The sequence below is a fragment of the Pogona vitticeps genome, chromosome 6 (genome assembly GCF_051106095.1).
Source record: "Pogona vitticeps strain Pit_001003342236 chromosome 6, PviZW2.1, whole genome shotgun sequence".
NCBI lineage: Eukaryota > Metazoa > Chordata > Lepidosauria > Squamata > Agamidae > Pogona > Pogona vitticeps.
In genome coordinates this window covers 42,571,306-42,585,352 of record NC_135788.1, presented here as the reverse complement: position 1 = coordinate 42,585,352, position 14,047 = coordinate 42,571,306, and the positions used below count along the sequence as shown (strand labels likewise).

At 35.0% G+C, this 14,047-nt stretch overlaps 1 protein-coding gene across 18 annotated transcripts in view; it reads left to right on the top strand.

Moving 5' to 3' along the window:
* The window catches only part of THRB (thyroid hormone receptor beta), a 268,006-nt gene that overhangs the window by 219,293 nt on the left and 34,666 nt on the right, over positions 1 to 14,047 (top strand). For 3 of the 18 annotated variants that reach the window (XM_073003407.2, XM_078377282.1, XM_078377283.1), the window contains one exon: positions 255 to 294. The exons of 11 other annotated variants lie outside the window; for them this stretch is intronic. In XM_073003407.2, the coding sequence (XP_072859508.2) occupies positions 261 to 294 (34 nt within the window). In that variant the 5' untranslated portion in view covers positions 255 to 260. Of the gene's footprint in view, positions 1 to 254; positions 295 to 1,752; positions 3,114 to 14,047 lie in introns of those variants that run through there. 4 more of the 18 variants (XM_078377278.1, XM_073003408.2, XM_078377279.1 and 1 more) reach the window with 4 other exon arrangements.

The following is a 14,047-nucleotide window of genomic DNA, read 5'->3' as shown; positions in this document are numbered from 1 at the left end:
TGTAGAGAAATAACTAAATCACTGAATTATCTAGTAGTTCTAATAATCTTAGAACTGAAGGAGGTGGAAGTGACCCTATGAATCACTGAGTACAGCCCCTCAGAACCATGCAGTGTACACAAACATGTGGCTTAAATATTGTGTTCCATATGTCTCAAAAAGGATTGTAATCTATGAATAGCCCCACTGCAATATGTTTAGTGGTTTTACAGGTGCCACAAAACTATTTTGTTGTTGTTTATACACTGAAACAGACTAACATGGCTGCCTCTTTGAAAAGTGTTACACAATCAGGTATGTGTATTTTTTTAAATAAATAACTATATTATTTTTAAAGCAGCACTGGCTCTTTGCTTGTTTGTTTGTTTGCGTGTTTGTTTGTTAAATGTACTAGTCTGAGTCAATTTTTTTTCCAAACTAAATATAAATTTAGAAATATTAAAACATTCTGTTGGATCTCTAGACGAAGTCGCAGTTAGAACACATCCACTTAAATTAATGGAACTCTAGTAAGACAATGTACAGTCAATATGACTAAAACTGTTTACAGTCTATCAATATTTAATCATCATCTGCCTTTGATGTAGAACGGCATTCAGATAATGTAGAGTCATAAAACATATACAGTCATGCTCTAAAGCAAGTGGAGCCCACAGACATTGAAGGGACAGCACTACCCCTGACACAGACATGACTTTAATCATGTAAACAAGGTGAACTGAAGAAAGGGAGACTGATATCCAGGTAGTTTGTGCTAGTGAAGTAACCTCCTCCCCAGTCATTCCGGCTCATATGGAGAGACTAAACAGGTACACCAGCCACTGCCTCTTCAGGCAGCCGTGTTAACGTGATTAAAGTGACAATAGAGTGGTGAAGGCTAGTTCATTCCCCTCGACACAGCTGGGGACTCCACATGCTTTGAGGTACAACTGAATAAGGCTTTAGTATTAAGAGGAGGGAACTGCATTGTTGCCATGGATAATTCTTATGTTTTAATGGGGGGAAATTAACACTATAAAAGTAAAGTTAGTGATTCACCATTTCCAACACTCAGACTGGCATATTTATTACTCTGTAGGAAGTTTATTGGCAGTTTTAAGAAAAGTGATCTGAATATTTGTCTTGTTTTTGTATTTATACACTATCATCACCTGCACAAACAAAACCACCTGTAATTATAGAATGAAAATGTCTTAAGAGCGTTGCTGATTCTCATACATCAGCTTGTGGTTTGTCCTTCTCTTGAGTTAGTAAAATAATTCTTACAAATTGTGCCAATTGTTCAGGAAAACAAGAAGGAGGCATATGAAATCTATTTCTAGAAGCTCGAAATGGAGGTGGGGTTTTCAGTGCAATCCTATTTACATACGCTTACCTGTGAAAAAGTATTTCTGAAACCAGTAGGACTTGCTTCCATCTAGACAGGAATACTTCTGCACTCACAGTCACTGATTAATATGCCATCATCCTTTTGTGTTTTAGAATAACTTTTTTTTTTAAATGTTGGTCTATGAGTAGAGTTAATTCCAGAGTCACTGACAATTATTTAACACCAGTGAAACAGCTGAAATAGTAAGACACTTGTTGCTGTTATCTGTTAGTGGTATTATCTAAAATTAGTTGCAACATAATTCCATATGTGTCTACTGAGAAGCAAGCTTCGCTGAGTGCTGTGTAACAAGCTCCCAGGTAAGTGTGCGTAAATTGGCAGCAAAATTAAATACTGATGTTTGGAATAAATGAAAAAATCTTATTTGTTAAACTGAAGGGGCTTCACTTAATTATAGATGGTATAGCATAATGATTTTGAAATGTTCATAGCATATACGTGTCAAAGAAACAGATGTAGAAGTAGCCAGCAATTCATTACAGAACCCTTAGAAGAAAACAACTTAATGAAATGTAACTGGCAAACCAATTAAGCTTAACTTTAACATTTTAAGCAGTAGTCTCTTTGCTGATTAAGATGGGATCTTTTGAAATTTCCCACCTGTTGGATTCAATAAAAATTGTCCACCAAAGTCACTGACATTTGAAAAAGCTGCTTTCTTGCAAATGTGATAAATTAGTGAGCAGCAGGGAGTTTGGCCTATGTGTGTGTAAGGCATGAAAGGTTCACGCGGATAATTCTGTCAATCAAAATCAATAAAGCAGACGACAGATTTAGACGCTAAATTTTTGGAAAAACTGGAGTTACTTCTTAAGTCATCAACATAACTCTATTGGATTTTCTAAGAGCTAATGCTAAAAAGCAGGATTATTGATTTTTGGATTTTGAGCATATCGTCTCCAGGATTTTCTAGATATTCTTTGTAATGCTTCACACTTAAGTTGACAATGTCAGTAACATATCCTTGCTTTTGTAATCATCACTAATCACATTGAAAAGGGATGGAAAGGGCTTTGTAAAGTAATTATTTTCCCCAAAAAAGCAGTACAACTGTGGAGTTGTCTCAGTGTTACTTCTTTGGCTACTGGCTGAAACTACCTGCCATCTTCTCTTGGAATTAACATACAGTCACAGATTAAGACCTTTGACTGTCATAAATCTGCTTTCCAATATGTTGGACTAGCAGGAAAGCTCTCAGTCCGTCCCTAATATAAATAGGGTATTAGCACATCAGGTGCTGTTCTAAAGTTAAACATACAATTTTGCAGTCGACTTTCTTGGTCTTGTATATCCATTCCTATCCCTTGTTCCATGTGTATGCATGCTGGTGTGTATTTGCATGTGAGTTTGTGTGTGTGTGCATATTTAAAGTGTAGTCTCAGGCAGGTTAACAAAATGAACTATTGTATGCAAGAAATATATGAAACTCACCCGGCTGCCAACAGCAACTGCTACATGCAGTCCACTGATTATTGCACTTATATCGAAGATAGTCAGAGTTACAGCAGTTGTGATGCTCAGGTCCTGCAGAATAATAACATATATATGGAACAGGCCTGGGCGGTGAATCAGCCTTATACCTGTAGTTACCCTGGAAACGTTTTTAAAAGCGAGTACTCTGACATGGACATGGCCCTGCATCAGTACAGCCAACCTGAATATTTTGCTGAAGAAAAACCTACTTTTTCTCAAGTGCAGTCACCATCGTACTCTCAAAAGAAAGGTAGGGGACCATTTTGTTGTTTCTTGGTAGATATACATAAATATCTGTGTATACCTTCAGTCTGTCTATCTCTATCCACCTGCATCTTGTTCTTTGGTTTGTCTTATAGTTGCAGTTTTCTCACTTGGCTCAGTTATATCTTTGAATTTGAAGATTGCCTGTTCAGAATTGAAAGCCGCAGCAACAGATGTTGCTAGGTGATTGAAAAATGAGTTTTTATTTGAGGGTGTGGGTATTCAAAGGTATGAGCTTTACAGTTTCATTCACTTTAATCTCAGAAAGCTGTTTCTTTCGTATCTGTGTGTGCATAGTTCCATATTGCTAGCCCAGCCTATATCTCTTCTGTATTTATTTGTTGTTTGTTATGTGGTGTGGTTTACGAGAAAAAAGTTTCACCTCAGTATGCAGTTATTCATTCATTCATAACCTTGTCAAAATATGATATGTTTGCAATCTCTGGATCCCGAAAGCTGTTGTTGTTGTTAATCATCATCATCATCATCATCATCATCATCATCATCATCATCATCATCATCATCATCATCATCATCATATCTTAGAACTGCAGAGCTGGGAGAGACTCTATGGAACATAGAGTCCAAATTAGTATCATTAAGTCAGAAAATTTAGATTAAAGTGCAAGAACAAGTTTTATGACGTTAAATAACTAAAATTGATACAGTGATCAGCACTGAATTTTTTCTGCAGTCTGAAAAATTAAGGGAACATCTATGTAACTTTATTTTGCCCTGTGACATATGAAATTAATTCATGAGTATGGTGGGACGGTAGGTTAATCCAGTCCTCTAAGAGTAAAAATGTGTTTCCATAGTACAGTAGAATATGGCTTTGCAACAAGCAAAATGAACAATCTTTCTGAGGAACATTTAGAGGAAATTATATGCAAACATTAAAAACTCACTCAGAAACAAATATTCCCAGTGTTAAGAAATATCTTTTCTAAGAGTACTGTGAATGTTTACTTGGAAGTAAATCATGCCATCTTGCCGTGTTGAGGATTACAGCCTAAGGCCATTTACACTGAAGTAAGCTCTACTGAACACAGTGAGACACACACCTCCCTGAAGATATATATCTGTTTGTGCTGTTAGAGGTCTCATTAAAGAATGTAAAAGAACTAACAATTTAATCCATGTGATACCCTTTCTTTGTTAAGGCTGTACTGTTTGTGTACTATTAAAGCCTAACTGAGCTAATGAAACTAGTTAGATAGCAGGGATTGGTCATTTTAAAGTTGTAGTCCACTTTAATTAAGAATATAAAAACCTTTATTTAGCCCAGTATGGGAAATAACCATAACACCATACTTCATGAAACCTATACATTATTACCTTAAGTAGCCGAGTGCTACAAGGCACTAAACATGTAACTAAATTCTATGCTGCAGGAAAAAATTAGGAGAATGGGGAATTATATAAATAGTATACATTTTCCTGCTAATGTAAGACATTTAACTCTTCAAAGTTATCAAAATATTCATGTTCCAAATCAGAAAATATGTTTCAATGTATTCTCTCATTTCCTTTTCATAATATAAAATGGTGCACACTTGATTTATAACATCCTGCAGTCACCATACTGTAAACAAATCTTTTGTTTTGTTAGCAGTGTTACTGTTATAACTTTGGCAAAAGCTAAGAGATTTTGCAGCTTCATTTATAACCATTGGACATTACAAATTTTCTGTTCTTGTTCTATTCATACAAATTATTGGTCATCGTTTTGGTTTAAAAAGCTCATAAATGAAATTAAACAGTTTCATTGCTTCTGAGTTAATATACTATCAAATCTGGGCCTGCCATTGTAATATTAGCTATTAAGTAGTAATTTAATATCTGTATTTGGTTTAAAACATTATAGAACTGTTTAATGATTTTGGCAACTACTTCCATTGTTATCTTATCAACTTTGATAAATATGGTAAAACATGGTATTTAGTTTTTGAAACTGTCTTTCCATCCCTTACTATAGCAATCGCAATAGAAGTCCTAGAGAATTTTAATTGCAAGCTGTCCCTCAAGCAACATTTTCTTTTTGCCTGTTGAAAACTGAGCATGTAAAGAAACATTGCACAATCATATTTTATAAATTAACGAAAACTCATATGTAAATTATCCTTTACTATATTTACTGAATAGATTTTATTTGAAATGTTACTTGTATTTCTTAGTTTTACTCTTATTACTGGATGTTTTTTAGCCAAACACTGGCAGAAGTAACAAGACTACTAATCCTGTCCCAAAGACAGCCGGCTTTAATAAAAAACATTTGTGACAGTATTGATCCAAAATTGATTTTCTCTTTTTATTCTTTTATACTTTTTTGGTTAGCAAAGTCTTAGTACACTAGGTCATTAAAATAAAATTAAGATCCAAAGCAGGTGTTCAGGATCAACTCTCTGGAGCTTTACATTCATTCTGTGCAACATTGAATATTGTGATTTGTACTCGTTACATTTGCTACTGTGTTCACACATTACTACTACTGAAAAATGACTTCTAACAATTTTCAGAAGCATTCACAATTCTGTTTAGCCCCAAGCCGTTTATAAATATCTTAACTTCTGATTCTAGTGAAAGCCTTTATTTAACAAATGTTGCACAGCATATTTATCTTTTCTATCATAAAGTCCAGACGGAGATTAAGTTTCTAATAAAAACTAAGAACAACAACAAAATCATCCTAATATGATGGCACCTAAAGAGATAGTCTAAATACCCAGCATGTTGTAAAATGTCAATGTACTACTCTACTATTTTTTTAAAATATTTTCATAGTGTATATTTATATTCTTGCTACATTTTCATGTACAGAAATGCATAAAAACTAAACAAATTGAAAACCAAAATTAGTGGCTTTTTGTGTACTGTTTATTTTTGCAATGTGTGGGCACATTTTAATGCACAGTGTTCCATGTTAAGATATGTATAACTTTGATCTATGTCAGAATCAGACATTAGCTCATTTAAGAAATTGACCTGTTTTCTATTAGAAAATGCCATCACTTGCTTGATTTGTAATGGGGTGGCATCATTTCCCACAATGAAAACAAGCTGAACTGATCACTTCCCTTTCCCCTTTGAACTGAAATCGAGGAGTTGCAGTCAGTTGTAGACAAACCACACTTTGTAATGAAAACTACTCTCTGTATTGGATTGTTCTTGCTAACGATAGTTTAAACTAGTGGTGTTCCAGGGTACTTGCTTTGGTTTGTGATCTGAGATTTGAATTTGAGCTTTATTTGGTTTGAACTAATTTGGAACTGATCTGATCCAATCTGGATCAAAACCATATTTAAATATATAAATCCTAATCTTCACACACACACACACATGCTTGATTTGCATGGGGAAATTCAACTGACTTTTGGTTTTCATATATGTGTGTGAAATATGGTGAAATGGCAATATCCTTGGACAATATTAGTTTTGCCAATTTCCCAACAAATAGGTCTAAAGGATTTTGTGCTGGATATTTAAATTTTTCCCTTTAAACTGCCATAACTTTTTTTCACATTAGTACACGAAAGTATTACAAGCATTTCTTAGGTTATGGTTCCTGACAAGTGTCACGTAGATAGTGCCGAGGGGTTGGTCTCTCCACTTTAAAATTTGCTTTAATATGCTAAAACTCAACAATTATAGGTGATATTTCTATAGTATTTTAGTATTTGTAACATACAGTATGTGTGGTGCTTTTGTTCTGTAAAGACAGAACAAACACTAATCAATAAACCCTGTTTCCTCGAAAATAAGACCTAACCTGAAAATAAGCCCTAGTATGATTTTTCATGATGCTTGTAATATAAGCCCAATCCCCCCAAAAAAGCCCCAGTTAAGTGAAACCCCGCCCTCCACCATTGTGCAACAATCAGAAGATGACGTGACTGTATTTGAATAAATGTAGATTATTGTACATGAAAACAATAAAACATCCCCCAAAAATAAGCCTTAATGTGCTTTTGGAGCAAAAATTAATATAAGACCGTATCTTATTTTGGGGGAAACAGGGTAGATCAAAATCAAGCATACACTAAATATCTAGGACTAAAATATGTATGAGGGTGAGGTAGAGAGGGGCAAGGAAATGCCGCTGCCTAATAAAAGGACTTATTACAAGCACTGTTAAAATAACATTGTGGCCAATGCATAGATTCACTTACATGTGCAGAAATATGAAGTGTGAGGAATAATGGAATGTTACTAGAAAAAAATAAGGAAATGAGAATTGGTAGTTGGTACAGATAAGATGAATAAAGGAGAAATCCAAATGACAGCAAACACAAAATGATCACATAAGCCCAACAACATTCTTTCAAAATTGTGATGAAAGAGTGCAGGTAAAAATCTTTGGCAGGCCCAACTGGAGGCATGTAAGGTGATAAATAAGTACAGTATCACTATCTAACACATTAAGATTCAGACAAAATAAACAGATTGCTACTCAAATAAACAAATCAACAAGAAAATAAAAAAGAAGTTTGGGTAGGTTATTCAGATATAAAAAGCATCAGGTTTGGAAAGGGAAGAGAGAGATTTAAACTAATGAAAACAATCAGCAATCATGGTCACTTTTTCAAAATACTGAATGGCTAAAGAACAGCAAAACAGCAATGAGCTGCTGGAAAACTTAATATAGAATTTTAGTGACATCATACAAACACTGTGATAGGAAAATGCTGCTAAAATTCCTGTCTAGTTAGAGTTACCAATAAGCAAAATGGAACCAGGACCTTTCCTGGTCATACGACTCTTGTGTTTTCTTTATATTCAGGCAGACCAACTTTCTTCTAGTCCCTTCTCATTCGGGACAGCCAGATCCACTTTAGACTTGACTTTAGCCAAACCAGTCCATTCCGGACATGATTTAAATCAGTCAGACTCAGCCCAATTCAATTTGACTTACACAGCCTTAATTTCAATAAAATAGTTTTTTGAGTTCATATGTCACACAAAAAAAATACTGCTGTTTCCACAATGGAGCAGGTTGCTCATTCCTGTTATGTATAAAGCAAGCCAAAAAGAACTTGTTCCTTCCTTGATGTACAAAGGTTTGTTAAATCTCTGGCAGGCAGCATGTAACTTTTAAAAAAATCTTCATTTTCTGTATGTGCTGCTTTTGATGTCAGCTATAGTAATTTGGGTGCAATGTCTCCATGAAGACAAGATAATCTACACCTTAAAGTAATAATATGTATAATTTATTCATTCATTTGTAGTTCTTTAAAACTGTTAACTAAATCTAAAACCTCCCATAACAATTGCTATAAAACACATTTGCAATGTAGAGACCTGGATATCACTTGGTCGAATGAAAAATCGGAAAAATCAGAAATTTTCATTATGATAAATAATAATAAAAGAGATTGATTATAAAAGAATGTTATAATAAAGCACTATTTGACAGTTAGATATACAGGTGGTCTGTGTGGTATATCTTTATGCAGATGTGATAATCTGTACTATTAAAATAATAGCATGTGCAGTTCATTCATTCATAGTTCATAGGCAGCTCATGGGCAGTTAAAACTGCAAACAATCAGAATAAAAACAGCATATCACATTTAAAAAACAATTTTAAAAAATATGAAGAATCTGCTGCTTTCATATTTCATCAAGTTCTCTTTAGTAATACATAAAGAAATTTTCAGCACATTATCCTATTTTTGCTTCAAGATGAATTTTAAACAAACTAGATTCTGTTTTTAATGAAGATGACACGATAGGTCCTGATCAGATTTTCTCTCTTTGATTCCCACATTTTTACTCAAAGGACAGAAGTTGGGAATATAGGTTCTTTTAAGGTTTTCAGGATATTGTGTTGAAGTCAGAACTCCCCGTATTCAAAAGGGCTAGAATCTTAAAATGACAATAGGTCCTAGAATAGACGCCGATCTGTACAATGTTAAACTGTATTAGCATTTGTAATATTGGCTTATATTGCTCAGTTTATGGAACACAAATCTGGAAATCTAGTCTTCTGAACTTTCGTGGGTTACAATCCTATCCTAAAGTTGCTGACATCATAGAACTGAAACATAAAATTTATTATTGGAATTTGAGAAAGGAGTCTTCAGATCTCTTTTTCTCAAACAGTATCTCCTTCACCAGCAAACTACTAGTAAAAAAGAGCAGACTTTCCTTATTATAGAGAGAGGTAATCAATTGTTCAACAAAAAAGTTCAAAAGTTCCAGTAAGCTTTTCTTCACATTTTGTTAATATTTGAAGCTACTCTGAATCTTTGGATTTTAGCCAAGCTAAGTATAATTGGAATAAATTGTTAACAGTTCATATATAAACTAATCAGTTTGTGGAACAATTGCCTTTTTATTGGATGACTTTTTTGGTCAGTGTTTGGTAACAGAAGAGAAATTTTCTCTCAGCAGCAATCAATGGGTGAATATTGGGTAAAAGAAGCAGCAAATTTCCCGGCATTAGATTTCTCCTGTCAAACATCATCAAGGAGGAACATCACAATACAACGTAATATTGGTACTTAGCCCAAATAGAATTCTTTCCCTTGTTTTTCTGGACAGACAAATGGCTTTGCTAACTGGCTTGCCTAAAGAAATATACCAAATTGGAAATGGGGGTGAGGATGTAATCTAATTGTGTATCTGCCTTATCCAGTGATTCATGCTATCTTAACTTTCTAAATATATATATAGCTAAATTAATTTGAGCCAAAATTGAGTTTGTTGGACAATACTCACCTTTTATTCTTATAATGAAGGCATACTGTGTTACTGTTATATGGACTCACATCTCAATATTACTGTAAAATTTATCTTTCTTCAAGTACAGTACATTGCACTTCAAATATATTTAAAAACAAGGAACATGTATTTAAGAACAGCACCTGTAATCAGCATTTTGTGGGTAGGTAGAACACCCACTGCTTATCACAGAGATGGGGAATAGATCTCTTTACGATGGAGGTCTTTGACCATTTGTTCATACAGCTCCCCACAGCTTGAATAGAAGTGAACTAATACCTACAATTTTCCTAAGAGTGGTACTTATTCCCTGAACAAAGGGACACATTCTTTCTTGGAAGAAAAAATTATAATACAGCTCCACTGCAGGACTAAGAACATGAAAAATAAAATGGAAGGATACTAGATACGTTGGAATTCATTATCCAATTATTTTTGTGTTCCTGCTTTACTGTCAATATGTTTATAATGGATCCTGCCATAAAATATATTCAAGTTGTAGCTTGCTGACAACTCACATGTTAGGGAGTTATTGATACAGTGAAATTACTTATCTTAAAAGCTGGTGTCTTTCCAGCCTAAAGCTTGTCTTCAAGTGTAGTTAGTTCAGTTTTCTTTGATTCTGCAAATGGGTTTGTTTCAGATGCATTTTATACATTTTCATTTTAAAAACAGTATTAATTACTCCACAAGAGGGCTATTATTATGCAGAGTTTTGCCTCTGATCTTGACATTAGCCTTTTCATGTTATAAAGCATTATAAAAATCTGTATCAAATGAGTTAGAGATGAATGTATGCATTGCAATGCCTTGTCAGTGGACTTTTTATGCCTGGTTCAAATAACTAGGTATAATTTTTGGAGGCAAATTGCCTCAAGTTAAGAAATCACATAGACATTATCTGTTGCACATTGAGTCATGCAACTACAGAGTCTATCTACAGAGATTTCTTAAGTCAATTTGCCTCCATAAGGGATGAGTTATGAATAGCTTTCCCTTTGGAGGTTTTATTCAAGAAAGGACAAACACACACTGCTCAGATACTGGACCTCATTGTTTTACTTTCTGATGTAAAACTGGAAATTGACCTTTTTTAAAAAAAAACACCCTTTCTAGAATTAAGTCAGAAATGGTGGAGTGAATCTATCAATGCTATCTTGACTTTCTCAGTTTCCTAAGCATTTTACAAAGAAATTCAGTGAAATCCTGTTAAAGAAGAGCAAAATTATGGCACTGCATACATGCATGCTCTAGCAGTCTCTGCAATACTGTGGGCCTAAGGAATATTTGCTGAGATTTGTAGTAAGCTGTTTGTAAAGTATTGCCAATGGGCCAATAGTAAGAATTGTGAACAATGCATAGGTTATGAGATTTTCCTTTAGGATTAGAAACACAGCAGAGAACCACTGGGTACAGAAAATAGACTAGATCTGTTGTTTTTCAAAACAGTGAATGCAACATCTTAATTCCCAAGTTGATGAAGTGACCATCTTTATCAAATGTTAATAGATTTCAGGAGGGGTTGCTCTCACTGGATTATGAAACACATTCTTCTAAGGTGTGAGCATCTGCTCCTGCTGAGCAGTTTGTCTTGCCAAGAGTTCAGATTATACAGATTTGCAGGTTGGGAGTCTGACAGATTGTAGCTTTATCTCAACTGCCATAAAAATACTAGACAGATGAAGGTCAAGGTCAGTAACAGTTTGTTGAGTTCCATTCAGATATTTGAGATGACCAAGATACACCTTATCTGTGTGACTCAGCAGAGTACTACAGCAAGCACTACTAGACTATATTATGGTCTCTTGGGTTTAAAATAGATATACAGTACTGTATAGTGGAAGGGGAAGGTTAGAAAGATGAGTGTCTGTCATTAAAAGAACAATTTTGTTCACATTCACAAGTTTTCAAGGCACCATAGGACTTCTTTGGTTTTTAATTTGCTCTCTAAAGAAATCTGTGTGGATGTTCTCTTTTTCCCCTGTAGAGGATAATACAGTATTGGTTCACTCTTACTGGGCACTGGAAATTTTTGCTTGGTAAACGTAATGTTGAAAACTTTTCAATTTTTTTATTTTATATATATTTTATTTTTTTCTTATTTTCTTTTTTGCCATGTATTCTGTTTCTTTCTGCATTTGGTTGGGAACCATTGAAGCTCCTTCAAGTTCTACAATAATGTTAGTCCTCTAGTGATCTCTCTCAGATTTCATTCAGGAAAGCAGTAAACTTGGAATTATCTATCCATCCTCTTTAACAACTCTGAGCTTCCCTGGCATGGTGAGTTCATTTTTTCAAAACTTTTTTTTCCTGTGTGGTGAGGAGATAATGAAAAGTTTGGGTTTCCATAGTTCAGCTGCATCATGGTGGTATTAACATCAATGATAAGTTTGGAAGTATAGGCACTCATCAGCATTGTCCCCAAAGGAATGCCCTCCAAATAAAACAAAGAAATGCAAACAGCTGTGTTGATTTATATAAGCAAACTATTTCAGGCAGTGTTCGTCTCCATCAGGAGCAAGCTAATGTGTCTTGATTGCCCATTCATGATCAAACCATGGCAAAATAGTTTGCATACTTAGAGATAGCGCTCATAAAAAGTTATTATTGCTAGGAAAAATTATTGCGCACCTAGTTTCTGAGAAGGTTGCAGCTAAACTCAGAGGAAAGCCTGAATGGGTAGAAAATTGGGTCGTCCACACTGTGAATCAAGAAATTGTAGCATTCTGGCCCTATGAATCTTGGCTCCATTGCAAAATTTGCAGTTTTTCATCATTGACTAGCTCGGTTCAAACATTCTCAATACCACGCTTTTGGCACACCTCCCATTGTCACATTCATCATGCAAAAGCAACAGATAGCTGTTGTAGGCTTCATGTAGGATCTCCACATAAACCAGAAATTCGACTTGTGTGTGTATATGCTCTAACTCATGTGAAGAACTACACATATACTAGAATCTCCCCCTATTCAGACTCACTTTTGTGTGATAAAGGCAATAGAGGAGTGAAGCTACCATGGTTGCCTCATTATGTGTGCTCCCCACATATTTTCCAAATGACTATAAGAGGCTGCTACTATTCTCATACAAGAATAAGAATCCAGTATATACTGAGATTAAGAGAGAAAAAGAGGTTCCTGTAATTGACAATCTTCTTCTGATTCATTGGCTGAAATCCATTTGTACACTTCTGTAAAAGGTGTAACTTTTAGCGATGAATTATCATAAAGGAAGAATCTCCACTGTCTATTGCACTCCAAGTCATGCAATTCAATATGCAATAGATAATGCCTACAGTGGTTTCTTAATGTACAGTAATTTGCTGCTTTTTGTGAAGTTACACTTTTTGTGTCATTGTGCAACTGGATCTGGCCATTATTCCATAAGTACTAGATATTAGTGAAAGAGTAAATTTTTTATTGTTAGATGCTTATCGCAGTATGACAGTAGAGCCAATTACCTCAGGAGGTGGTGAGCGCTCCAACACTGGAAGAATCCAAGGGAAAATTATGCAACCATATGTCAGCTATACTTTGATTTGGATTCCTGCATTGAGCATTGGCTTTATAGGCCCTTTCTAACTCAATTATTCTATGATTCAGTGAAAAGTTCATGTTAGGATCATACCATTGTAAGCCAATTTCTCCTACTACAGAAAATTCACTACCCTACAATACCTGATTCATTGACTATGCAAAAGCCTTTGACTGTGTGGACCACAGCAAACTATGGCAAGTCTTTAAAGAAATGGGAATGCCTGACTACCTTATCTATCTCCTGAGAAATCTATATGTGGCACAGGAAGCAACAGTTAGAACCGGATATGGAACAACTGATTGGCTCAAAATTGGGAAAGGAGTATGACAAGGCTGTATATTGTCTCCCTGCTTATTTAACTTATATGCAGAATACGTCATGCAAAAGGCAGGACTGGATGAATCCCAAGCCGGAAGTAAGATTGCCAGAAGAAATATCAACAACCTCAGATATGCAGATAATATCACTCTGATGACAGAAAGTGAGGAGGAATTAAAGAATCTCTTAATGAGGCTGAAAGAGGAAAGCGCAAAAAAACGGTCTGAAGCGCAGCATCAAATAAAAAACTGAGATCATGGCCACTGGCCCCATCATCTCCTGGTAAATAGAAGGGGAAGATATTGAGGTAGTGACAGATTTTACTTTTTTGGGGTCCATGA